Source organism: Narcine bancroftii, chromosome 1 (genome assembly GCF_036971445.1).
Source record: "Narcine bancroftii isolate sNarBan1 chromosome 1, sNarBan1.hap1, whole genome shotgun sequence".
Taxonomy (NCBI): Eukaryota; Metazoa; Chordata; class Chondrichthyes; order Torpediniformes; family Narcinidae; genus Narcine; species Narcine bancroftii.
In genome coordinates, this window is record NC_091469.1 from 394,435,214 (window position 1) to 394,462,383 (window position 27,170).

Consider the following 27,170-nt stretch of genomic DNA (forward strand, 5'->3'; position numbering starts at 1 on the left):
TGGTTTGCATCTTGCACTGTAGCCTCTGTATTTCTGTTCATGAAGTCTTCCATGGATAGTAGTCATTGACACATCCACTCCAGCCTCCTGATGAGTGTTTCTGATCTATGGGACAGGCAGTGGAAGTTTCCCTTGGCCTACAAGGCCCTTTGTGATTACTGAGCTCATCAGTACGCTCTTTCTTCTTAAGAATGATCCAACTGTTGATTTTGGTGATTTATGGCATGGGTGGTGTCTCTTACTGACTTCCTCTGGCTTTTCGGCCTCAATGGCTTCCTCGACTTCCATTGGCACAACTCTGGTCCTCATGTTTAAAAATGGCAACTGAAGACTCCAAAAGTGATCAGAAGCAAGATTAGCTCTCTTATACCTGAATTAATGTAGCAATTAAACATACCCAAGTAATCATAAACATCTGTGAAACCAAATGTCTCAAATATTTTGGTGCCCTGAAATGAGGGGACGTTGTACAAAAAGTGCTGTAGTCGCTACATAGTCAAACAAAATGTAATACAAATAACCTTTAATAAAATCTGGAATGTGCACTTTAATCACTTGTGAATTGTTTGATTACAAATTTAAAACTGTGGAGCACAGGGGAAAATAAAGGAAAAAATAGTCTTTGTCCCAAACATTACTGAGGGAACTGTAGAATCCTCTGGATTCAGCACACTAAGGCAACTATGAAAGAGTGAAAGGAGATTTGGCATGTCACTGGACATGCTAACAAACAACTCCAGGAGTACTATGGAAAATATACTAACTGGTTTATCATGGCCTTGTTTTGAAACAAGTGCCCAGGAACACCGAAGTCTGCAGGAAGTGGCAAATCGAGCTAAGTCCATCACAAGCGCTGACATCCCATCCACTGAATGCCAATATGGGTGGTGCTCCCTTAGGAAGGCAGCCAACATCATAAAGGATCCCATTCACCCTGGTCATAACTTCTTCTCACAGCTACCTCTATTCAAAGGGTACAGAAACCGGAGGTAAGGTACCTCAAGGGTCATGGACAGTTTTTATTAAACTAAACAGCTATTAGGGTTTTGAACCTCCCAGTACCACCTTAATCAGAGTACTACTCCAGGACCAAAGATCTGTCTGCATTATTGTGACATCTGTAACTATGCATACAGAAAGATAATTATTTTTTCTGATGTGATAATTCAATTTATTGTCATGGTTTTTCAATGCATTTTACTTACCAGTGTAGCTGCAGCAAGAATTTCATTGTACCTGTATGTGTGCCCATGTACATGAGAATGAGAGTTTATTGTCAGATACCACAAGTGTCAGGCATTGACCAATTCCAACCAGAACAAGTCTAATTCCCAATCTCAAATATTCAAATGCTGAACAATGTGTTGAGTGACTTGCCTTCGGATAACTAACAGGCGAGGATCATGAATAAACTTCAACAACACTAAAAGGAGCATCGAGCCACTTGATTGGCAACACAAAGACAAAGTTGATATTGTCTCGACCTGAAATGCTGACCATCTCTTTGCCTCCACAGATGATGCTTGACCCAGAGTTTCCCTAACAGTTTGTATTTTGTACTGGATTGGCAAAATCACTTCCTTATTCTGTGGGTCTAGAGATGGGGCAGGAAGTGATTGATGTACAGGTCATTTGTGAGGTGCCCAGTTCTTTCCATCATTTATGCTGGGGTAATTCATAGTCCTGGAGCACTGACAAAGTACTCAATGCCATCCTGATATACTCCTTCTGGTTATGGGTCTGAGATCACCAAGTAGGATACTGCACTTCAAAGAGATTTTGAACATGTCACCGAATCTTTTCCTGTCTAACTAGTAATGTCTTTCCACAATGAACTCAGTGTATTGAGTGACGCTGGTGTCGAAGCAGCATGCCAGCCCAAACCAACTGACAGTGAACTAAATCCTCAATAATAGCAATGTTGGCTTTGGGTAGGGCACCAACATTGATTCACTTACCCCTCCAGTTAATTTGAGGAGTTTGAGGACATATCAGCAATGAGATCACTACTTAATTGCCATGGGAGCACCAGCTTTCTGGCACAGCATTGCACACCCATGGTTGCCTTTTTATTTCCAAATGCAGACTTATGTACCAGAGGGTGTTCAGATTCTCAGCTATAAAAACTGGCATCCTGGGATTGTGCCGGCAGGTGGCAAAGTGCCAATGTAATCTCAAAAAGGGAAACATTTCCCATTCCCAAGTCAGGAAGCTAATCATATTTCTTCACTGTGACCCTCAAAATACATGGTCACCTTAATCTAGGAATTCCTCAAGTTCGCAAGGATATGCCTGTCTCAAACAAGAACAAAATCTGATTGGTGGGGGGGGGGGGGGGGAGGTGACAGATTATGTTGTTTGTATTGTATATAGATATGTTTTTAGGAGATAAACTGGGGCAGGTTTTTTCTTTTAAGTGTAGGTCACATGCAAACTCTAAAACAGATCTTATTTAAAATACTGGAGCTCTACTCATGCTAGACATATCGCCCCCAGAACCTTTGCAAAAGCTTTGGAGAGTTCCCAAGAGACTTCACTAATGGATTGTTGAGGTACAAAAAGGCCACAACGAAAGAACTTGTTTGAGCCACAGACTGTCTGGAGTAGAACTTGCTGTTCTAAGATGGTCATGTGGTTTTGCAAGCAGAGAGAGTAAAACAGGATTTCTGAGAGAGACAGACAGAATTCAGTTTGCAGTTTTACAGTCAGCAGCATCAGCTGGGACTGGAACAGGACAAGCTGGAAAACTTGTGGAAACCCCATTTGGAAGATAGGTTTTGAGTGCTTGGTTCAGCCTGTTCAAAGCCCTTGTGGTTCATGCAAGAGGAGAGGACTGGCTGCCTAATGTTTCACTTGAAATAAGAGAAACAAAAAGGAACTCTGTGGTGACCTGAAAGAAAGAAGTTATTATCTGGAGAACCCTGATGGGGAAATTTTCTTCGGCAAGACATTGGAGTGGCTGATTAAAAAGGAATCAGTTGTGGATGTCCTGGAACAACAAATCTCTCTCTACAAACTAAGAGCCTTCCTGAGCGGTAACCATTTACCTTTCAAACACCAAAGCCTGGTGAACTTTATAAATGTTAAATCTGTGCCCAGTATAAGAATTGCCTGCAACCAGTGAACTTGGAATGAGAAGTGAGATTGGACTGTGAACCAAATAACTTTTCTGAACTTAAAACACATTACATACATGCGCGCTTATAATTAGAAGGGGGTTAAGTTAATAGTGATAAGTTAAAGTGTGATTCTGTTTTCATGTTTAAAGATAATTAAAAGCAACTTTTGTTTAAGTAACCATTTGTCTTGGTGAATATCTATTCCTGCTAAGTTTATGGGTCCTCTGGGCTCATAACAGGAGATTGAAGCAGTGACCATAATTTAACAAATTTTACATCTCATTGAACCCATTCCAGCTCTTTATAAGAACTCTAAAATTTGTGGTTAGCACCAGTATGACAGATAATATTTTATATGGATATGTTTTTGGAAGCTAAATTGTGGGGCTTTTTTTTAAGTCAAGATCACAAACAAACACTTCACAACACAGATCTCATTTAAAATGCCAGAGCTTAGCCTAAGGCAGACAGTACAGGCTTCTGGTGCCTTTGCAAAAACTTTCAAAAATGCCTATTGAGACTTCACAAGTAGGTGTTAATTGGACATGCTGTGGAGTAATGGATTATTGTTTTGGAAAGCAACACATGGAGGAACTCAGAAGATTGGGTCCAGTGCTAGAGGTCTGTATGAAGGCAGTTTGCTGTTATAAGTGGGTCATGTCGTTTCCTCTGAGAGAGGGGGGGGGGAGAGAGAGAGTGGGGGAGAGAGTGGGGGAGAGAGTGGGGGAGAGAGTGGGGGGGAGGGGAGAGGGGGAGGGGAGGAAGGGAGAGGAGAGGGGGAGGGGAGAGGGGAGAGGGGAGGGGGAGGGGGAGGGGGAAGGGGAGGGGGAGGGGGAGAGAGAGAGAGAGAGAGAGAGAGAGAGAGAGAGAGAGAATTCAGTTCAGCAGCTGGGATGAAAAACCCCATTTTGGATACAGGTTTTGAGTTCTTAGTTCAGCCTGGTCAAATCCCTTGTGGTCCATACAAGAGGAGATGGCTGGCTATATCATGTTTCGCCAAAGATAAGGGAAACAGAAAAGGAACTTTGTGGTGACCTGAAAGAAAGAGGCCATCATCTGGAAAACCCTGATGGGGCAAGTTTCTTCGGCAAGACACTGAAGTGGTGTCCAGCGAACAACAAATCTTTCTGAAAACCGACAAGTACCTTCCTGAGCAGTTACCATTCCATTTTCAAGCACCAAAGCCCTGTGAACTTCATAAATGTTAAGTTCTGTGCACAGTATAAGAATTACCTGCAACCAGTAAACTTGGAGGAGTGATAAGTGAGATTAGACTGTGAATCAAAGTACTTTCCTGAACATTACATACACGTGCGCTTAGAATTAGAAGGGGGTTAAGTTAATAGTAAAAGTTTGATCTTGTTTTTAAGTTTAAAGAAAATTAAAAGTAACTTTTGTTTAAGTAAGCATTTATCTTAGTGAATTTCTATTGCTGCTGGGTTTTGGGGTCCTTTTCGCCCGTAACACCAGTGAGAGACTAATACCGTATCCAGGGTTAAAGAGCAACAGATCTATACCTACAAGGATGTACTGATATAGTAGAAGCAAATCTGAATCAACCAGCGTTAAACCAATCACAAGGTAAGAGATCATCTTAACAGTTACAGGGCATGCTTCAGGACTCTTAAGGTGACTTGTGCCAACAACACAATAAAAAGACAAAAGCTGAATACAGACTGGTGGGTCTGGCTGGGACCCTGGTAGCAGTTCTGATAACATTGGTGTTCCAGAGACCAAGAACTGGCAATGATAGGGCTTAGGCAAACAGCAAGGAATAGCAAGACCTACCAAGTTCCTCCAGCATTTCTGTGTTTTTACTACAATCACAGCATCTGCAGAATTTCACGTTTCACTCCATATTGGCCTGTACTCCCTTTTGCTACCACCATAACCTAATATCTTCTTGTTTTGCCTCATCAGATCTCTTGAATGATAATCAAGTTGCACATGTTAATATTTTCTCAAAAATATCAGAAACAGAAAATGATTTTCAGCCAATATCACTGCTTTCTTGTTTTAAACTTGAATCACCTTTGAGTAAAGAATAATGTTAACTTTTAAGTATTCACAAGTGCACAACACTTCTAGCTGTCTGTTTACCTATTCTATCAGCTGAAATGGTAGAGATACCAAAGCACTGGAATTAATTAAATAGAATAATGCCAAAATAAAATCCCAATACAACTTGCCAGATACAGAATGAAGTGGCCTGGAAGTTGTTGGATTCATTCACACAAATCATTTTTGGTGGTTTGGTGAAGAGAGCCTGATATTTTTAGGTTTCTAAGAAAAATTATTTCAAAATACCCTTAACATGGCTTCTTCAGCTCTAAAGCTGAAGCAGCCCTGAGCCAATCTTTCCTAGCACAGCACAGAGTCCTGCGAGGTCATGGGATTTCCAAATGGCAAAACACAAAGGATAGGTGAACACTTTAGCCAACCATTAAGATTACTTTGATCTATTTGTTGAAATTATATCATCTTTCAAAATTCTTAATTTGGCATCAACACAAGTTGATTCTTTACATACAGTTATTTAAAATTCCAAAGTGCCTTACATTGACTAGAAAAGAATAAATACCAAGTCTAAAATGAAGCGATGTGAGCAATCAAAGGTTTGAACAAATGCCAGACAGTCAGCATTTATGAGGACATTTCCACTCCAATGACATGGATTAGAGATTTTCCAATCGATATGAATCATACGCAAATGAGTCAAAGTTTTAAACACTTTTTAAAAATCTTGATCCAAGATTCAAATCAAACATCTTTCCCATCATGAAATAAAACTCCTTTTACCCAACTCCATTCCTTGCTCATCCTCTCGATTACCAAATGCATCCATGTTCTTCCAATTTAATTTACCTAATAATCATCCTTCTATTCTCCAACTCTACTTTTTCAATATCCCAATAATCCTGTTCTTGTCAACCCATAATGATTTTCTTTACCCAGCTTACAAAACATAAGGTCTTGTCTTCTTTTTCAATTACTTATACAGCTTTGCTCTTTTTCAATCACTAAATCCCAGAGCCTCGTCTCCTCTCTCAATCTCTGGCTTACTGATTCAGTGAAATCATAATTACCCCTCCTCCATCACACAACCTTCACTTTTCTTTGGTCCAACTCTTTGAAACTTCTCTAAGTCAATTTGTTTCAATGTCTTTGAAAACTCTTTATTTTAACCCAACTTTTGGCTGTTTCCAAATTATCTTTGATGATATTTATTCTCATATATTCAGTGGGAAGTACTTTGGAATTTTAAAGTCACAATAAATACATAAAGAATTTTTTTTTTTGTCTAAGCTAAATTAGGGCTTTTGAAGATCAGACAACTTCAACTAGTAGGTCAAAACAATCCTACATTAAAAAAAAAATACACTTGGATACACTTGCAAAATTCTAAAGAATAACACTAATTTTTTTTTTACCTCTAATTTACCATCAAGGTCTGCATCTGATGCCACAACATGTTCATCTTCTTTCTTCCCAGTGACCTTGATAAATGTTTGCTTTGTTTTCCAGTATCTTTGTTGCATTTTGTTTACAAATGTACCATCTTGGCTCCGGGCATACTGACTATAAAATTCTCGAGCATAACCACTGATAAAAGAGAAACACCTGGGTTATTCAAACTATATTTCATCATAATTATCCATTACACCAGTCTTTTCACCCAACTTGGAAAAACATGGACATTTTTGGATTTTGGGCTATAATCACAAAAATCACTTTAAAATTGTCCTATCACGCATTTTATTTCAGATACAGTACAACTCCGATTCCAAAATCAGATTCTTCAAAATCATCATTTATCCAAATTTTATTTTGGAGCCGAACTGACTGGGGACATTGGGCTCCCAGCGCCGGCAGCAGCGAACTAGAGCTCCCAGCAGGGACCTCAAGCTCCCAGGCAGAAGCAGGACCCTCGGGCTCCCAGCATGAGTGGGGTCTCGGTGGGGAGGTGTTAGTGATGGCCAGCTTTTTTTAAAAAATGAGAATTAAAAATTACTTTAAGGCTTAAAAAGCTTTTCCTTGTTGTTTGTTGTTGTTTAAACACGATTACAAGTGATTTACTGTTGCTACTACTAGGTAGTTTTTTTTAAAAAAAATGACCAGTTCTCCAAAAGAAACATTTATCTGAAATAGGCCCTGTCCTGACCATGCTGGATAATCGGAGTTGTACTGTATAACATATTTTGTGATTTCCTATCACATATTAAGTGTACCAATATATTGCCAACAAAGCAAGCAGTTTTAGTCATTCCAAGCATGCCTGGGCATGTACTCGGTGCAGGGACTATGCAAATGTCTTAGACCAGGGAATGCTTAATCAAGATAGATGGAGCCAGGCTATAAAAGCAGCTCAGATACACAGATGCTGCTCATTACATTGACATAGATTGAACGCATGTTGGTGTGCATGTTCTTCAGGCAATAGCATAAGGCACTTTCAGATGGCCACAATACCCGACTGTAAAGCCACACATTGTGCTTCTGTGTGGTTGTATTGTGGCCATCTGAAATGGGAGTACCCGGCCAGGAGGTCTTCTCACCTAACCCTACTCCAGTAGGTGTTAAATGCTGCTTGGAATATCCTCCTTGACAGCTGAAAGCAGCTGGGCTGCCAGTGGGTGGGCTGATGACGTCGCGATTACGTCGTCAGCCATCGACTCTTGGTTCAAATAGATAACTGCGTTTCACAACGAACCTCTCACTTTTAACAACGAGTTATATAATCATTATCTATCTAATACTGGGGGGGAGTCATGTAAACTGTGTAATACTGGTTCATTGCTATTGTATCTTTGTGAAGTCACGGTATTCATTGTGTGGGAAATTTGATATTGGCAAACCGCTAATCCAGGTGTTAATCGGGCCGTCATACATCATTTACGGATGAGTTATATTACCCTAGCGCACAGGGACTGTCAACGAGGGTGATAGCACAGAAATAATTTACACCTTTAAATGTATATTAAAACACACAAAACGTCAGTCAATGCTTCTAGGTTCAAAGAGATGAAACCTGATCACTGCAAACTTCATCAATTCCTCACTGTCAGAGAAAATATTGTAAAGGAAATTCATCTTTGAGGGGTGATGAACACCCAAACTCTTCGGAAATTTTCTTTATTTCGTTCTAGGGGTCTTGGTCCTGAATCACTGCTAGGTAAAACTCTTTGGTTATTAACTATAGTTGTGACCACAGTTTCTGGGTTTGGACTTTGTTAGCAGGTTCATGTTCTCCCGATTTCTGATTGCAAACCTGAATTCTTTCCATTTGCTACCTCCCACTCTAAACCGCTTGTGTTTGTCGAGGGTGTGCTTCAACGGTAGCTTTTCTATACACCTCTTTAAAATGAGCACGTCACATTAGTTTTCGTATGCTTATAGTCACCCTGTCATTCACTGTGAATGAGGCGGTCTGGGGGGAAAGGTGATTGTATGTTGATCCAAGAAGCACATTCATAAGCCGAGTGCTCTATCAAAAAAAAGTCCCTTGATACACACTTCTTTCTGCTTTAACTTAGGTTGCTAGGTATCGTGTGTAGTGCCATTAAGAGCTCAAATATTCAAACAATTCCTTAACCTCACACAAATAAATAATTGATTGCTTTGCCAAAACTCGCGCTTGTGGCTCTCCGTCTGGTTGCTCCCTCTAACCGAAAAGCAAATATTTAATGGCAGTGCAAGGAAGTTGCTTTCGCAGTTTCTGCTGATATGAACTTTAATTGCAAATCTTATCTTGTTCCTAAGGTGTTCAACGCGGTGAAGGCATTCCTCCCTCTAATAGCTGCATGATATTACAATGGTTTCATTCCTATTGTTCGGGTGACAAGGCTTCGCAGACATGCATCTTTGCTGATCAAACAGGCTGTTTCAATTTCAGAGGGCGCTGCAGTGGTACCTGCTGTGATATATTATTGTGGTAAACAAACAATCTTGACATCTGTGAAATGCACCTACATATGCATGTGTGAAATACCGCAGACTCATCTGATTGAACAGGGAGTTGAGCTGCAGTGGTAAGGACTATTAACCACAACCAGTTCCACTAATGCATCACCACCGCCAGTCAGAAGGAAAGGAATTTCAAAGCATGTCACAAGAGAACTGTGCCTTGGTCTTAAACTGTGAAGAACTCAAAGTAGTAACCAAGTGACCTCTTTTCAACTGTTTAGTGACCCCTTTTATCTTTCTAGAGAGATGTGAACGCACAGAGTAACTTGGGGAGGAGGGTGTGGAGAACAGCTGGTGCATTCAGCCCTCTGCTTCCTCGATGTATGTGCACACCTTCTGTCTGAAGTACCCGGTTGAATGTCTGTCCGGGGAAACTCTCATCGGTGCCAGTGGGAACACTTCCCCCTCCCCCCCATTTTTGTCAATCCCATCCCGGGTTTGTCCCCACGGTGTTTGCGCTGGCCTCGTCTCCACTGCAGCGCCACCAGTCCAACCTAACCTTGCCCCACTTTTCCTTCTGTCCTCCATGCTCGCGATTCTGTTGTGTTCCACATCAGCCCATTGCACTGCAATGACGTCAAGCCAGCATGGCCAGGTCATGGGTACAGCAAAGTTGAACTACAAATATGGTGATGACACAAAAATCAGGTCATGTCATCTTAGCATAGAGAGCACCAGAAAACTCCAGTATGATTTAATAATGAGGGAACAGAGAGGTGACACTTGTGGAAATTAATGACATTTGGAAAGGAAAACCAATAAATTTGAAGTATACAATTAATTAAAAGCCAAGATACTTGAAATGTACAATTTCCCAAATGCCTTAGCACCATCAATAAAAAAAACATTTTGCCAATGGAACTCAAGAATGTATGGTGAAAAAAAATCTTGATACAGTAAAATCCCCATGGATGTCAGAAATCCGAATTTTCCAGTTTTCTGAGACTCACTCTTCCAATGCCTAATACACCTGCATTAAGAATACACTGTTTAAAAGACAGTACAAAGTAATTTGAAAAGAACAGTACTGTAGTAGTTTAATTATGTAAAGTTAATTTTAATCAAGTAATTCCATAACTTACAAACTTTAAATTCAGACCCCAGTCGATGGTACCAGGTTGTGCTAACCATGCCACCGTCATAATTAACTCCCTCCCCCAAGTTTATAATTAAACCCAAACTAATAATGCAGTATTTAACTCTAATAAAAATAAATACTTTTACTGGGCAGGGATAGGGAGAAACTTTGGCAGAATCACCCCAGCAGTGTCTACCAGCTCTTAATCCTGATTGTTCTGGTCAGGCCCTCGGCACACCCGATTCACTTCCATGCCAGTGTCTTGGTCCGGCTGTCAGCACAACCCAACTCACCTCCATGAAGTGTCCTGGTCAGACCCTCAGTGCATCTTCCTCACGATGACAACCTGACTCACCTCCATGCAAGTGGCGACAGCAAAAGGAATGTGTGCATTGAGAGGCATTGCCAATTCAGCGGGCCAAACCTGCGCATGTCCAATAAAGTCTCAGCGCTCCCCTGAGGTCCATCCACCTAGTCTTATTCAAATTATTTATTTGGTAACCTGTATTTCCTTTTTGTTGCCAGATAAGATTTTACTGCACTTTGAAATATATCTATAGTCAGACCACAGTGAACACATTGAAGGCAATGTTATCCCACTCTTTTTCTTTTCTTTGGCTTGGCTTCGCGGATGAAGATTTATGGAGGGGGCTCGTTTGTGGCTGACAAGTCCGATGCGGGACAGGCAGACACGGTTGCAGGGGAAAATTGGTTGGTTGGGGTAGGGTGTTGGGTTTTTCCTTTGCCTTTGAGGTGGGCTCTGCGGTCTTCTTCAAAGGACAAGTCCGATGCGGGACAGGCAGACACGGTTGCAGCGGTTGCAGGGGAAAATTGGTTGGTTGGGGTTGGGTGTTGGGTTTTTCCTTTGCCTTTGCCTTTGAGGTGGGCTCTGCGGTCTTCTTCAAAGGAGGTTGCTGCCCACCAAACTGTGAGGCGCCAAGATGCACGGTTTGAGGCGATATCAGCCCACTGGCGGTGGTCAATGTGGCAGGCACCAAGAGCTTTCTTTAGGGAGTCCTTGTACCTTTTCTTTGGTGCACCTCTGTCACGGTGGCCAGTGGAGAGCTCGCCATATAACACGATCTTGGGAAGGCGATGGTCCTCCATTCTGGAGACGTGACCCACCCAGCGCAGCTGGATCTTCAGCAGCGTGGACTCGATGCTGTCGACCTCTGCCATCTCGAGTACTTCGACGTTAGGGATGAAAGCGCTCCAATGAATGTTGAGGATGGAGCGGAGACAACGCTGGTGGAAGTGTTCTAGGAGCTGTAGGTGATGCCGGTAGAGGACCCATGATTCGAAGCCGAACAGGAGTGTGGGTATGACAACGGCTCTGTGTACGCTTATCTTTGTGAGGTTTTTCAGTTGGTTGTTTTTCCAGACTCTTTTGTGTAGTCTTCCAAAGGCGCTATTTGCCTTGGTGAGTCTGTTGTCTATCTCGTATAGTAAAAGCATTAAACCAATGACTAGTATAGTAGAAAAAAATCACCAGGAATAGGTAAACTACCTGCAGTCAGAAGAGACACCATATATTATCATTATTTCCACTAAATCAAAGCAGGCCAAGAAAAGATTAGAGAACATTTCTTAAATTCTGAGAGGATTAGGCAAGACAAGATGAATAAGATAACAGAGGTACCTCTGGAGGAAATAATAATTAGAGGTTAAAATTGTATCTTAACAGCAAGTAAATAGAGAGCCAGATCATGAAATATTTGCAATTAAGTATGAAATGGTTAAGATTTCAGAAAATGTGAACTATTTTAAGATTATTGCATTTGCTAATGAAAATTAGTACTTACACCATTTCTGGGAAAATTGTCAACCAGTTGACTTGATCCACTTGGTAGCTAAGGCCTATAATAGTTTTGAGTCACTGAACCTCAGCTTGAGCATTTCCATTCGTATCACCACAAAGGCATTTATTTGTTTCTTGTTTTACATAAAGTAAAAACAGGGAATCACTTTAATTGCAAAGTGAAAAACAAATGTTAGTAAGTGAAACTATTTTACACCATAATCATATTTCCTTTCCATTGAAGTCAACATTGTTGAACCATACATTCCAGCAATATGATGAAAAGCAACCAGGATTAAACCAGCATGGAAACTGAATGGATCATTGTGATCAGGCGAAGCAGCTGATTGCCCAAGTTCATTCCTGATCCTCACAAGCAGTGAGGAGCAGTGGTCATTTCCCCCAGTGTTGTATGGCAACAAGATCCATTCATAGGGTTCCAAAGGGGCTCCACAGTAAGTGTCATGGGGGCTCCATGGTTAGTAAGGATTACTTTAGGTGGTACGCGAGTGGGAAGAGAAGGTTGAGAACCACTGATCTACATAGAATTCTGATAATTATTAACAATAATGCAAGAATACAAAAATATGCTACTCCATTTAGAATCAGAATTTATTGTGATCAACAGGTCATGAAATGTGCTGTTTTGTGGAAACATTACAGTGCAAATATTGTTCTAAATTATATTTTAAAAATGAATTAGTACAAAATTTTTAAAAAGTGAGGTCAAGTCTGTGGTTCATTGATCATTCAGGAATCTCATGACAGAGGGTAAGATGCTGTCTTTGTACAGCTAGTTATTCATCTTTAGGTTCCTGTACCTTTTTCCACAATGGTAGCAGAGTGAAGAGGGCATGGCCTAGGTAGTGATGGTCCTTGAGGAAAGAGGAGGCTTTCTTAACACCTCTTGTAGATTTCCTCAATGGAGTAAAGACCCATGATGGCAGAGTTCACAACCCTGTAGCCTGTTCCTGTCCTGTGCATTGCCACCTCCACATCAGACAGTGATGCAACCAGTCAGAATGCTATCCATGGTATTCCTGTAGAAATTTGCGAGTCTTTGGTGACATACCAGATCTCCTCAAACTCCTCATTAAGTATAGCCACTAGTGAGCCTTCTTCCCAATTGTATTGACATGGAAATCCCAGGACATATCTTCAGAGATGTTGATAACCAGGAACTTGAAGTTTAAGTCAATAATCATCTGATTGTCCAAGTACAACCCATCAATACTGCGTTCTCCAGCCTTCAGTGCAAATCATGTCGTTACACAACCAGACCTAACATGCATAAATACAGACAAACAATACATATGGAGGACGTGTTCATATATACAAATAAATAAATAAATGTAGTTTCATAAATAGCAGAGTCTAGGCCAGTTAGCATGAGTAGTTACTTTGGTCATTCAACATTCTCACTACCTGTGAGAAGAAGCCGTTCCTCAGCCTGGTGGTGCTATGTATGAAACACCTGTATCTCTTTCCCATTGGGAGCAGCTGAAAGATACTATGTGCAGGGCGGAAGGGGTCCTCAACAATTTTGTGCACCCTTTTCAAACAATGATCCTGGAAAATTATCTCAATGTGGGGGGGGGGGAAGAGGGGGGAAAAGAGAAGGTGGGTAGAGAGAAAGACTCCAGAGATCCTCTCTGCCACTCTTATGGTCCTGTGGATTGACCTCCGATCCATTTCTCTGCAGCAACCGTAATGAACTAGGATTCAGTTGGCCAGAACACTCTCAATAGAGCTCGTGCAGAAGGATGACCTAATGGTGGCTGGTAACCTTGCCCGCTTCAGTCTTCTCAGAAATTGCAGTCACTGTTGCATCTCCACTATAGGTCACCAGTTAAATGAAATCCAAGGAACTTAGTACTCTCTACACTAGAGTTATTGATGTCTAGTAGAGGGCAGTTGTTCCGGGTTCTCCATGATTATCTCTTTTGTCTTGTCCACATTGACACTCAAATTGTTACTCTTGTATCATTGAGATTTTCCATTTTTAAAAATATTTTATTTACTATTTCATACATTCAGTAACTACATAATACAAATATACATACATTACACCCCACCCCAAAACCCTTCCCCCCCCCATTCAACCTCCCCCCACCAGCAAAAAAAAACATAAGCAGAGGAGAAACAGAAAAGATTAGAAATGGGGACAGCTGAAAGACAAAAGAAAATAGACATGGAAATGGAACAGAATAAATTAGAAATGGAACAAAAGGTAGTAAATGCAGAGGAACAAATTTGTCTTCATGAGCTGAGGAAAAAGAAGAGAATGGAAGGAAAGACAATAGTCCCAAGATCAAATTTTTGGTCATGGTGAGGGATTTACGGTCAGTAGAGAAGTTAGGTTAGTTCATCCATTTGAGAAAGATCAACATTTTCTTCATTTTGAGAAAGTGGCTATGAATTTAATAGACCACTGGCTTGGTGGTCAATTTTATGTTACAAAGTTTAATTAAAGGGAAAGCTCAACAAGCTTATCCGGCCCTTACCATTTGAGCAAGCTGTTAATTATGAAATTATGAAAGAAGTCATATTCCAAGCATATCAACTAGTTCCAGATGCTTACAGACAGAAGTTTAGGAATTTAAAAAAAAATCAACCACCTAATCTTGTATAGATTTTGCTTATGAAAAGGTTGTGTGTTTTGACCAGTGACGCACATCTCAGATTGTGAACAATGATCATAATCGATTGAGAGAAATGATAATAATTGAACAGATTAAAAGATGTGTTCCAGTTGATATTAAAACATACAGATGAGAAGGTGGTGAAAATTTGGCATGAAAACGCCAAGTTAGCTGACCACTATTCTTTAACACACCAGCCTTAGTGGACGTCAGGCAAAATTTTCAAAAGTGCACTGCAAATAATCCCAGCAAGGTGGAGAGAAAATTTGGAAGTAATAACAGGTGTAAAGATGAATGGAAGTTGGTAAAGGAAAAACCTTCGGTTCCCCATTGCCTCTACTATAAGAAGGCTGGTCACATAATAGCCAGTCATCCAGTACTAAAAATTAAAAGAGAAAAGATGCAGCACCAAATGATTGTATTCAAAGTGAGAAGAGCTATAAAAACCCAGAAGGATCAGCAGTTAATAATGAAATAAGAGATACATTCAAACCTTTTGTGACTATGGGTTTGATTTCAGTTAAGGAAGGGTTAAAAGAACTGCCAGTTAAAGGTATCGGGGGATGATACGGAACCCATTCCTTTGTGTGTTTAAAAAGTTTGTTTTTTTTTAAATCAGCCTTGGTTAATAGATTTTTCAAGATAGAAGTTCGTTCGGATGTACCAGTAAAAACAATTTCTTTGTTGCTAGGCAATGATTTGGCTGAATGAAAAGTGGTTCCAACAGTCCAGATGACAACAAAATCAGTCAGTGTTGAATCAGAGAGAAAGAGAGAATCTGATATTTATCCCACTTGTGTAGTAACAAAAGCAACGTCTAAAAAGATTGTTGATGCCGAAAGGGCTGTAGAGAGCAATTTGATTGAAGATGACCTGGTGGAGATTGGGCAGCCTTTTTTGTTAGACTCAAGTTCTGATGATAGACCCAAGGCTGCAGATTTATCACTATCCAGACAGGAGTTGATCACAAGATAAAAATCCTTGCTGAACTGAAAGAGAAGTTCTCACTGACATGGAGATTAAGAAAGTGCTGGTGGGTTATGTCAAGGATGCAGTATTAATGAGAAAGTGGAGACCATATGATGTCACTCCCAGTGAAGAATGGTCAATAGTGCGCCAGGTATTAATCCTTAAAGCTTATAGGGATGAAATTATAGCTTTGGCTCACAGTATAACCCTCAGTGGCCATCTTGCAGTGAAGAAAACTATGGATAAGAATGAAATACATTTATTGGCCTGGTTTAAGAAAGAATGTGGTAAGTTTTTACAAGGCCTGTCACACTTGTCAAATGGGGAGTAAGCCAAATCAGGGTCCCCCTACTGGCACCCTTACAACCTATCCCTGCTTTTTGGGAGCCCTTTTCCAGAGTGATTGTGAACTGTGTTGGCTCATTGCCCAGAACCAAAGCTGGGAATCAGTATTTGTTAACTATTATGTGTGCAGCCACAAGGTTTCCAGGGGCTGTTCCTCTGAGAAACATTAAAGCAAAGGCAATTGTAAAGGCCTTGGAAAAAAAATTCACTTTCTTTGGCCTAGCCAGAGAGATTCAGTCAGACCAATGGAGTAATTTTATGTCAGAGTTATTTCAACAAGTCATTGAATTAAGAGTTAGGTAAATAGCATCTTCTGCACACTATCCTGAGAGTCAAGGAGCCTTAAAGAGGTTCCATTCGATCCTAAAAAACATGAGAACTTATTGTTTTGAGAATAACAGAGATTGGATTGAAGGAGTTCAAGAGTCACTTGGTTTTAACCTATTTGAGTTAGTTTTTGGACATAGGGTGAGATATCCTTTGATGTTATTAAAGTATATATTCTCAAGGTGGGGCATATGCCCTACCGGTGTGGCGTGGGAATATTTTGGTGGGATGTAGGAATATTTTGGAAAATAATTAAAAAGATGGTTTGGAAAAAAAATAAACTCATTATGTTGGTGTGAAAGATGTGACTTGACAACACTGTCAGTGCAGCACAATTGTAATAACTTCCAAGTAAAATCACTTTGTTCTTTTTATTTTCACAAAATGTGTTTTTGCTCTTCTGATATTTCTCTGTTGTTTCTCTTACATTATAATTATGTTCTGACCCGTCTTGTAATCATTCATTCCAAATTATCTCTTTTTTAGGGTCAGTATTCTTCCTTTGATTCGATCATAACTTTCATTACATTTTTCAATTCTAAGACATAATAAAATATTGATTAATACAACAGCATGAGCTCCCTGAAATAAATTAATCTGTTTCAGGGAGTTCACGCTGTTGTATATTCAAAATGAGCAGACCAAGCAAACAAAATGTTTGTCACTATTCAGTGAAGTTTGGGGAGGTCACGTGATGCCAAAGGGAACCAGCACTCCCTTATGACTTCAAGATGGAGTCAAGCTCCTTTGAAGAGGAGGAAAGAATTTAATCCAGTTAAGAAGGCTTTATATGATAAAGATTATAGATTTGTGTTGCGATACCCAGCAACTTTGAAAGTTTTTATTCCAGATCAGCAGAATGTCTTCTTCAACAATTATATTCAATTGTTTTGTGAAACTAATTTAAATTCAATTGAAAATATGTTTATTTGGGATACACTGAAAACTTATTTACGAGGTCAAATTCTAAGTTATTCTTCAAAACTAGCTTTGAGATGGAGGCTGGGGAGTCAATTTCTTTTCATCCGAGACCGCAACAGCAGTCCCTGGGTAAGCCTCAGATGACCCCAGCACCGACATCGCAGAGCGTCGGGGAAGATGGCGCTGGAGCCAGAAGAACACATCCTCCCAAGTCTGAGGAGCAACAGCGCATGCGCACTATACAGAGTTTGGCCTATGTAGTGGGGAAACCTGACCTCTCATAGCCCAGTGAACCTGGACCATCAGGAGGGGGGGACCAGGACCCGTGAGCATGTCGAAATGCCGTCAGTATCAACAGAAGAGGAAGAAAGAGACATCGTGGTGGGACTGAAAGAAGATGATATCTACCCAGGTAGAGAAGAAGAAACTGTAATATACAAGGATAGGCCTTTTTCTAAGCAGGAGCAAGGGAATTTTAAATCTGATCCTCATTATTCAGGTTCAACAAGTCAATTTGATATGTTATCTAAACAAATAGAGACTATGGCAAATCAGATGAATCAAGTTTTTTTAAAATCTTTGAAAGAACAATTTACTGATATGGAAGAAGAAATTACATCAATCATGTCTGATGTGGCAAAGTGTGTGAAGCTGGTGGATAAAGTGCAAGACATTTAAGATTGAAGAGGATTTTCATTATTGTCAGGATGATGTAGAGCAATGTAAATAAAAGTTGGGACAGATGGAGGATTCATTTACTGGATAGCAAATTAAGAGAAATGATTTAATGAAGAAGATTGATGCTTTGAAGAATCAAAGCCGAAGAAATATTGCCAAAATTGTTGGTTTACCAGAAGATTTTGAGGGTGCAGATCAGGTTCCATTTTGTCCAGAAATGGATTCCTGAAGTTTTAGGGGAAGAATATTTTCCAAATGGTTTGGCACTGGCAAGAACTCAGAGCAATTATAAGAAAAAACCTCTTCCTGGACAAGCACCATGCTCTATACTAATCAGGTGTTTGCGTTACCAAGATAAAGAGATGATTTTACATGTAACAGTTCAAAATGCAAGCAAGCATCAGGGCCCGTCGGTGGTTAAGAAGTCTTTTTTTTTTCTTTCTTTCTTTTTCAATCTTTTTATTATTATTATAATTTATAAACACATACAGTTCAAAGAGATATAAAAAAATACATAGTAAGTAATGAATTAATACAGAGATATTAAACAATAATATTACAGAATAAAAATATATCATAAAAAAAAATTTAGATCAGTTTAGGGTGTGAACTATCTCTAAAAAAAGATATAATTAATAACAATATATGAAAAAAGAGAAAAAAAACCCCAAAAAAGAAAAAAAAACATCTAAATTAAAAAAAACTTAAAAAAAAACTTTAAAAAACCTACAGATATAGCTAAACCACGCCGATCACTCCGATCTCATCTTACAGCCCAATTATCATACATAATCATAGAAAGAAAACAGAGCCAGATCAACTCACCACAAATGAAAATATTGAATAAATGGTCGCCAGGTTAACTCAAACTTAGAAGGGATTCATAGACAGAGTTTCTAATTTTCTCTAAATTTAAACATAGTATAGTTTGTGTAAACCATTGGAAAACAGTGGGAGGATTTACCTCTTCCCAATTTAATAGTATAGATCTTCTAGCCATTAGTGTAAGAAAAGCAATCATACGATCCGCAGGAAGAGATAAATAAGTCAAATCTATCATAGGTAATCCAAAAATTGCAGTAATGGGATGTGGTTGTAAATCAATATTCAAAACAGTAGATATAATGGAAAAAATTTCCTTCCAATAATTCTGTAAAGAGGGACAGGACCAAAACATATGTGTAAGGGAAGCTATTTCCAATTGACATTTATCACATATAGGATCGATATGAGAATAAAAACGATGGAGTTTATCTTTAGACATATGAGCTCTATGAACAACTTTAAACTGTATTAGTGAATGTTTTGCACATAGAGAAGAAGAGTTTACCAGTCGCAGAATTTTATTCCAATTTTCATTAGAAATATGAAGGTTGAGTTCTCTTTCCCAATCATTTTTAAACTTTCCAAAAGTCCCAGAATTTATTTTTGTAATTATATTATATAATTTAGATATCACACCTTTTGGAGGGAATTTTGAATATAGTATATCCTCTAAAACAGTCGTAGTCTCCCAATTGGGAAAAGAGGGTAAAGTCAAAACTAAGAAACTCCTAATCTGCAAATATCGAAAGAAATGAGATCGAGGTAAATCATATTTCATAGATAATTTTTCAAATGACATGAAAGAGTTATCCAAGAATAAATCCGAAAAGCATGTTATACCTTTAACTTTCCAGAGTAAATAAGCTTGATCAATTAGAGAGGGATGAAAAAGGAAATTTAGTACAATAGGAGTTTCCAAGATAAAATGACTTAGGCCTAAAAATCTCCGGAATTGAAACCATATACGTAGTGTATGTTTAGCCATTGGATTATCAATTTGTTTATATAATTTAGTAAGAGTAAAAGGGAGAGCAGCTCCCAAAATAGAGCTAATTGAAAAATTTTGTATCGGTTTAATTTCTAAATTTACCCAATGGGGATTTAGAGATAATTCTGAATAATTCAACCAATACCTTAAGTAACTAATATTAATTGCCCAGTAATAAATTCTAAAGTTGGGTAATGCCAACCCTCCCTCTAGTTTAGATTTCTGTAAATATTTTTTCCCCAATCTAGGATTCTTGTTTTGCTAGATATACGAGGACAATTTAGAATCGACCTTATCAAAAAAAGATTTAGGAACAAAAATAGGTATAGCTTGGGATATATATAAAAATTTAGGTAAGATCATCATCTTAATAGCATTAATTCGGCCTATCGTGGATAGGGATAATGGTGACCAATTGGTAAGTAAACTGCCGATCAGGTCCAATAGAGGGAAAAAATTAGTCCTAAACAAATCTTTATGTTTTTTAGTAATCTTAATCCCTAAATATATAAAATGGTCTCTAGCTATTTTAAAAGGTAAACTATCATGAATAGGAACCCATCCATTAAAAGGGAATAATTCACTTTTATTTAAGTTCAGTTTATATCCCAAAAAATTACTAAATTGGGCTAATAAAGATAAAACTGCAGGAATAGAATTTTCAGGATTGGAAATATATAACAATAAATCATCTGCATATAGTGATACTTTATGAATATCCCTGCAACGAATAATACCAGTAATATTGGGTGCTTCTCTGATAGCAATTGCCAAAGGTTCTAAAGCTAAGTTAAATAATAAAGGGCTAAGGGGGCACCCTTGCCTGGTGCCCCAAAATAATCGAAAATATGGTGATCTTTGGGTATTAGTAAAAACCGAGGCAACTGGGGAATTATAAAGAAGTTTAATCCAAGATATAAATATCGGACTAAAATTAAATTTTTCAAGAACTGTAAATAAATAAGGCCATTCTACTCTATCGAAGGCCTTCTCAGCATCTAGTGAAATAACACATTCTGAAGACTTATGTGAAGGAGTGTAAATAATATTCATCAATCTTCTAATATTAAAGGAGGAATAACGATTTTTAATGAATCCAGTCTGGTCTTCAGAGATAGTCTTTTTTTTTAAATGCAGATTTGAGCCAATTATTAAACATCATAAAAAGCTAGATTGTGGAAGAAAGGATATAAATTTTCCTTTTTCACAGGCAATTATTAGCTATTCTTAAAAAAGATAGAGATCCTTTGAATGTTGAATCTTATAGACCTATTTCATTATTAAATGTTGACTACAAGATTGTAACAAAGGTTTTAAGCAAAGAGATTGGTAAAATATTCACCTACTTTGGTTAATTTAGATCAGGCTGGATTCATTAAAAATTGTTATTCTGAAGATAATATTGTTAAATTGATTTCTTTGATTCATATTTCTCGGGAGGAATCCAACCTACCTATGGTTATATCATTAGATGCTGAAAAGCATTTAATAGATTAGAATGGAAGGGTTTTTTTTAAGTGTTGGAAAAGTTTAAGTTTGGAACTTTATTTATTGGTTGGATTAAGGCTTTATATAAAAATCCTATTGCTAGATTTGTGATGAATGGGCAGATGTCTTTGCCATTTGTACTGGGAAGATCTACTAGACATGCTTGTCCATTGCACCAGTTCTTTTTGGATTAGTTATTGAACCTTTGGCACAATTGATAAGGCAAGATTATAATATTAAGGGTATTAAAGTGAAATCTTATGAGTTTAAAATTAATTTGTTTGCTGATGATGCTTTGATACATTTAAAAGAACCTCAGAAATCTTTTAAATAGTTATATGATTGATTGGAACAATATGGAGAAATATCAGGTTACAAAATTAATTTGGAAAAAAGTGAAATTCTGTCATTGTCTGAAGTGGATTATACTTCTTGTAAAGATATTGTTAAATTTAGATGGTCAGATCAAATTAAGTATTTAGGAGTTAAAGTAGATAAAAATGTTAAATTATTTGTATGACTTAAATTACTTACTTTTGTTTTATAAAATTAAAAATGATTTATATCGATGGAAAGATTTACCTATAACTTTAGTAGGTAGAGTAAATTGTATCAAGATGAATGTTTTTCCTTGATTACATTTTTTTTTCAGTCTATTTCTAAAAAAATTTTTTTAAAGATATGAATTCTATTTTAAGGACATTTTTATGGAAAGATAAGATGGCAATGATGTCTTTGCAAAAATTAACTTGGAAATACAAGTTAGGGGGTAAACAGCTTCTGAATTTTCAAAATAATTTTAAAGCAGCACAATTAAAATTTATTAATAGAATATTTAATTTGGAAAAATCATTGGTATGGGCAAATATTGAATTATCTCAGATTGGTGAGAAGATGGATCAATTTATTTATAAATAGAATTCTAAATTGCTACATCATTATAAGTCACCTATTTTAATACACTTGATGGAATTATGGAATGTGGTAAATGAAGAAATATGTATACAAGGGAAAATTTAAATAAAACACTTTTGTATCAGAATAAACTTTTCCCATTTATGCTTAATAATCAGTTTTTTTGAAATTATGAGACCAAAAAGGAATCAAAACTGTACAAGATTGTTTTGAAGTGGGCTATTTTATTTCTTTTCAAAGAATGAAAGAGAAATATGAAATAGTCAAATACTTTTTTTTATTATTATCAAGTTAGAGCTTTATTATTGGATAATTTCGGTTATACTTTGAGGTTATCTAGACAATCTCATTTTGAAACTACTTATAGGAGGTAGGAAGAAGAGATTTATATCTGAAATGTATTTGTTATTGCAGAATAAAATGCTCAAGATAGATTTGCAAAAATCTAGGTTAAAATGGAAAAAATATTTAGGGACTGATTAATCAAGAGAATTGGAGGAATTTGTGTAAAGACAGTAGGACTAAGATTATTAATGTGAGATACAAATTAGTTCATTATAATTTTATAAATCAATTATACTTAACCCTGGAAAAATTAAAGAGATATAATTTATCTTCAGATTTATGTTTTAGATGTCAGAAGGAAGTAGATTCTTTTTTATATTCTACTTGGTCAAGTGATATGGTAACATCTTTTTGGATGCGACTTATTAAAGCACATTTTTAAGGTTAAAATTCTGTTGGATCCATTATTATTTTTGTTAGGCAGTATTAAAAAAAATGAGTTTGGAATTGAGGTTGACTAGATATCAAATAGCATTTTTGAGACTGACATTAGCTGTTGCTAGAAAATGTATAGCAATTAAATGGAAAAATGAAATTGATTTGAGTTTACATAGATGGCATATTGTTACGAGCCCAAAGAACCCCAAAACCCAGCAGCAATAGATATTCACCAAGACAAGTAGTTAGTTCAACAAGAGTTGTTTTTAATTATCTTTCAACATGAAAACAGTATCAAACTTTAACTTATCACTATTAACTTATTTAACCCAACTTAACCCCCTTCTAATTATAAGTGCACATATATGTACTGTGTGTGTAAGTTCAGAAAAGTTCTTTGGTTCACAGTTCAATCTCACTTCTCATTCTTCCAAGTTCTCTGGTTGCAGGCAATTCTTATACTGTGCACAGAATTTAACATGTATAAAGTTCACCAGGCTTTGGTGCTCGAAAGGTAACTGGTTACCACTCAGGAAGGAAAGATGTGTAGTTCCAGGATTTCCATAACTGAGGCACCACCATTAGTCATCTCAATGTTTTGCTGATGAAACTTGCCACATCAGGGTTCTCCAGATGATAACTCCTTTCTTTCAGGCTATCACAGAGTTCCTTCCTGTTCCTCTTATTCCAAGAGAAACATCAGACAGATAGCACTTCCAGCCATGCGCCACTCTGGAGCTTGTTTTCAGTTCCGACAAGCTTCTCCTGCCTTGTTACCACTTTCTGTGTCACACACAGTCAAACAAAGACTTCCTTCTGTCTCTCTCTCTCTATCTGAGATTCCAACTGCCAGCAGCATCTCCTTCTCTTTCTTACTTGTAAAACCCCTGACCTTCTCCAGCAAACAGTAGGAGTTAGTCTTCTGCTCCATCTGCTGTTTTAGGTAAACAAACCTCTCAATTACCTCTGTGAAGACGTATTAGGAGACACCCTGTCTCTTGCTGTAGCTTTTAAAGACAATAGTCCATTCATTCACTTCAATTAAGCCACTTGTAAAATCTCCTTAGCATTCTTCATAACTTCTGTAAAGTCATCGTGAATATGAAGTCTCCAGTATTTCAAATAAGATCGGTTTTTAAATGTGTGTATGTATGAAACCTACTCTAATTTTAACAATTTATCTCCCAAAAACATTCCCAAATATTCTATCATAATATGGAATTGAAATCTTGTATTCCTTTGAAAAAAGTAACATAATTTAAGTGATAGTTATTTTTAAAAAAAAGCAGAAAGTTTGGAGCCCTTATTTAAACTATATCGGTTTAAAATTGTGAATTCTCCGGCTATGCTGTGGTGGTGTTCTATTCCATGGTACTCAATTATGTTATTGTGGTTTATAGCTCCTTTTCCTTTTCTTTAACGGCAGATATGGGTGGGATGGGTTGGAGGGAGGTGAGGGGGATAATAATTATTTCATTTTAAATAAAATTTAAAAATGACAATGAAACTTGCAAAAGGATATTATTCACAATGTAGACAAGTGGTTTGTTTTAAATGGATTAAATATTTATACAAATTTGAAAATTTTATATAATTAAATTATATTCCATTTCTTAAAAAGATATAGGAAGATTTAAAGGAATGGACAAGTTTACTGATTACGTTAATTGGGAGAGTTAACTATAAAAATGAACATTTTTCCACATCTTCAATATTTATTCAAAACTTTACTTACATCTCTACCACAAAAAAATTTTCAAGATTTAAATAAGCAAGTTAGGAAATTATTTTGGAAAGGGAAGATGGCAAGAAAGTCATTAGAAAAATTAACAACAGGGAGGATTACAAATTCTCAATTTTAAGAATTATTACGGAGCAGCACAATTAATTATTTTGTTTTTTATATTAGTTAAAATTAAACCATCATGGGTGGATATTGAACTAAATAAGATAGGAAAAGTTAAACCAGATGAGTTAATTCAATTGGGATTTTAAATCCAATGTCATAGATAAGGGACCTCCGATACTAAAACATTTGTTAAACATTTGGAATAAAGTTAAATTAGAAATTGATGGATGTATTCTTTCATTAAAAACACCAGTAGTTAATCCTTTTTTTTAAATATGGTAACTTAAGAGAACCTCTAATTTGGGGGATGTTATGAAAATAGATTGATGACTTTTGATCAATTAATGATTAAATATGGTATACCTTATAATACATTATTTTGTTATTTTCAATTGAGGGCTTATTTGAGAGAGAAATTAGGACCAGAAATAGTTTTAAAAGACCTTTCAAATTTTGAACAAATCATGGTTGATGAAATGATTACATTTTTTAATTTCAATTGCATATATTACAAGAACAGACACCTAAAGTAGGTTTGTTTAATTCAAAAGAAAGATGGGTATGAGATTTGGACATGATAATAGATCAACAGGTCTGGCAAAATTTGTGTAAAGAGGCTATGACAAATATTAATGTACAATACAGGTTACATAATTTTTTTACATAAATTGTATATTACTCCTCAGAAATTGAGTAGATGGAGATCAGATTTATCAGATCAATGTTTTAGATGTGGAACAGAAATTGGAACTTTTCACTATACATGGTCTTGCTCAAACGTTAACCCTTTTTGGGCTTCTACTCGTAAAGTTTTACAACAGATAACGGGATTTAATTTTTCTTTAAATCCTGAATTTCTTTTGTTAGGAAATTTTGAAAGTGTTACTCCTAAATTATTGTTGTCATGTTCTCAATTAAAGTTTGCTAAGTTGGTTTTAGTAATAGCATGGAAATGTGTCACTGTAATATGGAAATCTAATGTTTTATCAACATTGGATATATGACATGCTGAAATTCAAAGCTGTATACAAGTGGAAAAAATTATGTACAATTTAAGGGATAAATATTCTTTATTTTTTCACATTTTGGGTCTGAATGCTAAAATAATGAAAGTAAAATTATGATTTTATTAATTTGCTTCTTGATCAGTGAAGTTTTCCCTAAAAATAAAAAAACTTTCTGATGTTTTTAAGGTCTTTGAGTGTCAACTGACACAATCTAAATTAATTACTTTAATAGTTTTATAATGAAATTGTGTAGCAGTACGCTGGTGGGGGAGGGGGGTGGAATGGGCAGAAACAGCACCAACAGCTCCAAACTTATGATAGCTAGACACAACAGGTTCCTATCCACTATAGCATAGTGACTCAGCAGCACCCGTAGGTCTACTGAGAAGCCCTGGCCTACTCAACGTGAATGTCAGGAGGTAGTACGTATTCCAGATGTCATGTCGCCAGGTCACCTGTTGTTTGTCTGTATCTAGCCTGACAGCATATCAATAAGTGACATTTACTCTTCTCTGGCTGAAACCTGAGGTGTGGTCTCATTATTCATCTTATTTCAACTTGATGGCATTTGTCCATAACTTACGTCGGCCACAATATCTTATATTTTAATTTTGGGACGAGATTAGATAGGGTGGAGATATTCACCAAGACACATGGTTACTTAAACAAAAGTTGCTTTTAATGCCAAAACAGAATCACATTTTATCTTATTACTATTAACTTAACTAACCCAATGTGTGTGTGTGTGTGTGTGTGTGTGTGTGTGTGTGTGTTCAGAAAAATTCTTTAATTCACAGTCCAATCTCGCTTCTCATTCCTCCAAGTTTACTGGTTGCAGGAAATTCTTATACTGTGCACAGAATTTAACATTTATGGAGTTCTCCAGGCTTTGGTGCTTGAAAGGTAAATGGTTATCATTCAGGAAGGTTGTTGTCAGTTTTCAGAGAGATTTGTTTGCTGGAAACCCACAGCGGATTCCTTTTAAGCAGCCACTTCAGTGTCTTCCCGAAGAAACTTGACCCATGAGGGTTTTCCAAATGATAACCTTTATTTTAGGTCACCACAGAGTTCCTTTCTGTTTTTCTTATTTCAAGTGAAACATGAGGCAGCCAGTCCTCTCCTCTTGCATGAGCCACAAGGGCTTTGACCAGACTGAACAAGGCACTCACAACCAGTCTTCAAAATGGGGTTTTTCCACAAGCTTGCCAACTTGTCATGTTCCAGTCCCTGCTGCTGCTGACCTGTTGAACTGAATACTCTCTCTCTCTCTCTCTCTCTCTCTCTCTCTCTCTCTGAGAAAATCCTGTTTTTTCTCTCTCTGCTTTCAAAATCACATGACACTCTTACAACAGCAACCTCCACTTAGACAGACTGCGGCTCTGAACCTAATCCTGAGTTCTTTCATTTGTTGATTTTCAAAACAACAATCCATTAGTGGTCTCTTGGGCACTCTCCAAAGCTTTTGCAAAGGCTCTTGGAGTCAGTCTGTCTAACTTGAGCAGAGCTCCAGTATTTTAAATGAGATCAGTTTTGA

The 27,170-nt window shown here is 37.4% G+C and overlaps 1 protein-coding gene across 7 annotated transcripts in view; it reads right to left on the reverse strand.

Moving 5' to 3' along the window:
* ica1 (islet cell autoantigen 1) overlaps positions 1–27,170 on the reverse strand; it is a 165,736-nt gene that overhangs the window by 115,621 nt on the left and 22,945 nt on the right. For 5 of the 7 annotated variants that reach the window (XM_069913714.1, XM_069913717.1, XM_069913718.1 and 2 more), the window contains exon 2: positions 6,551–6,722. In XM_069913714.1, the coding sequence (XP_069769815.1) occupies positions 6,551–6,722 (172 nt within the window). Of the gene's footprint in view, positions 1–6,550; positions 6,723–11,963; positions 11,989–27,170 lie in introns of those variants that run through there. The other 2 variants (XM_069913716.1, XM_069913719.1) reach the window with 2 other exon arrangements.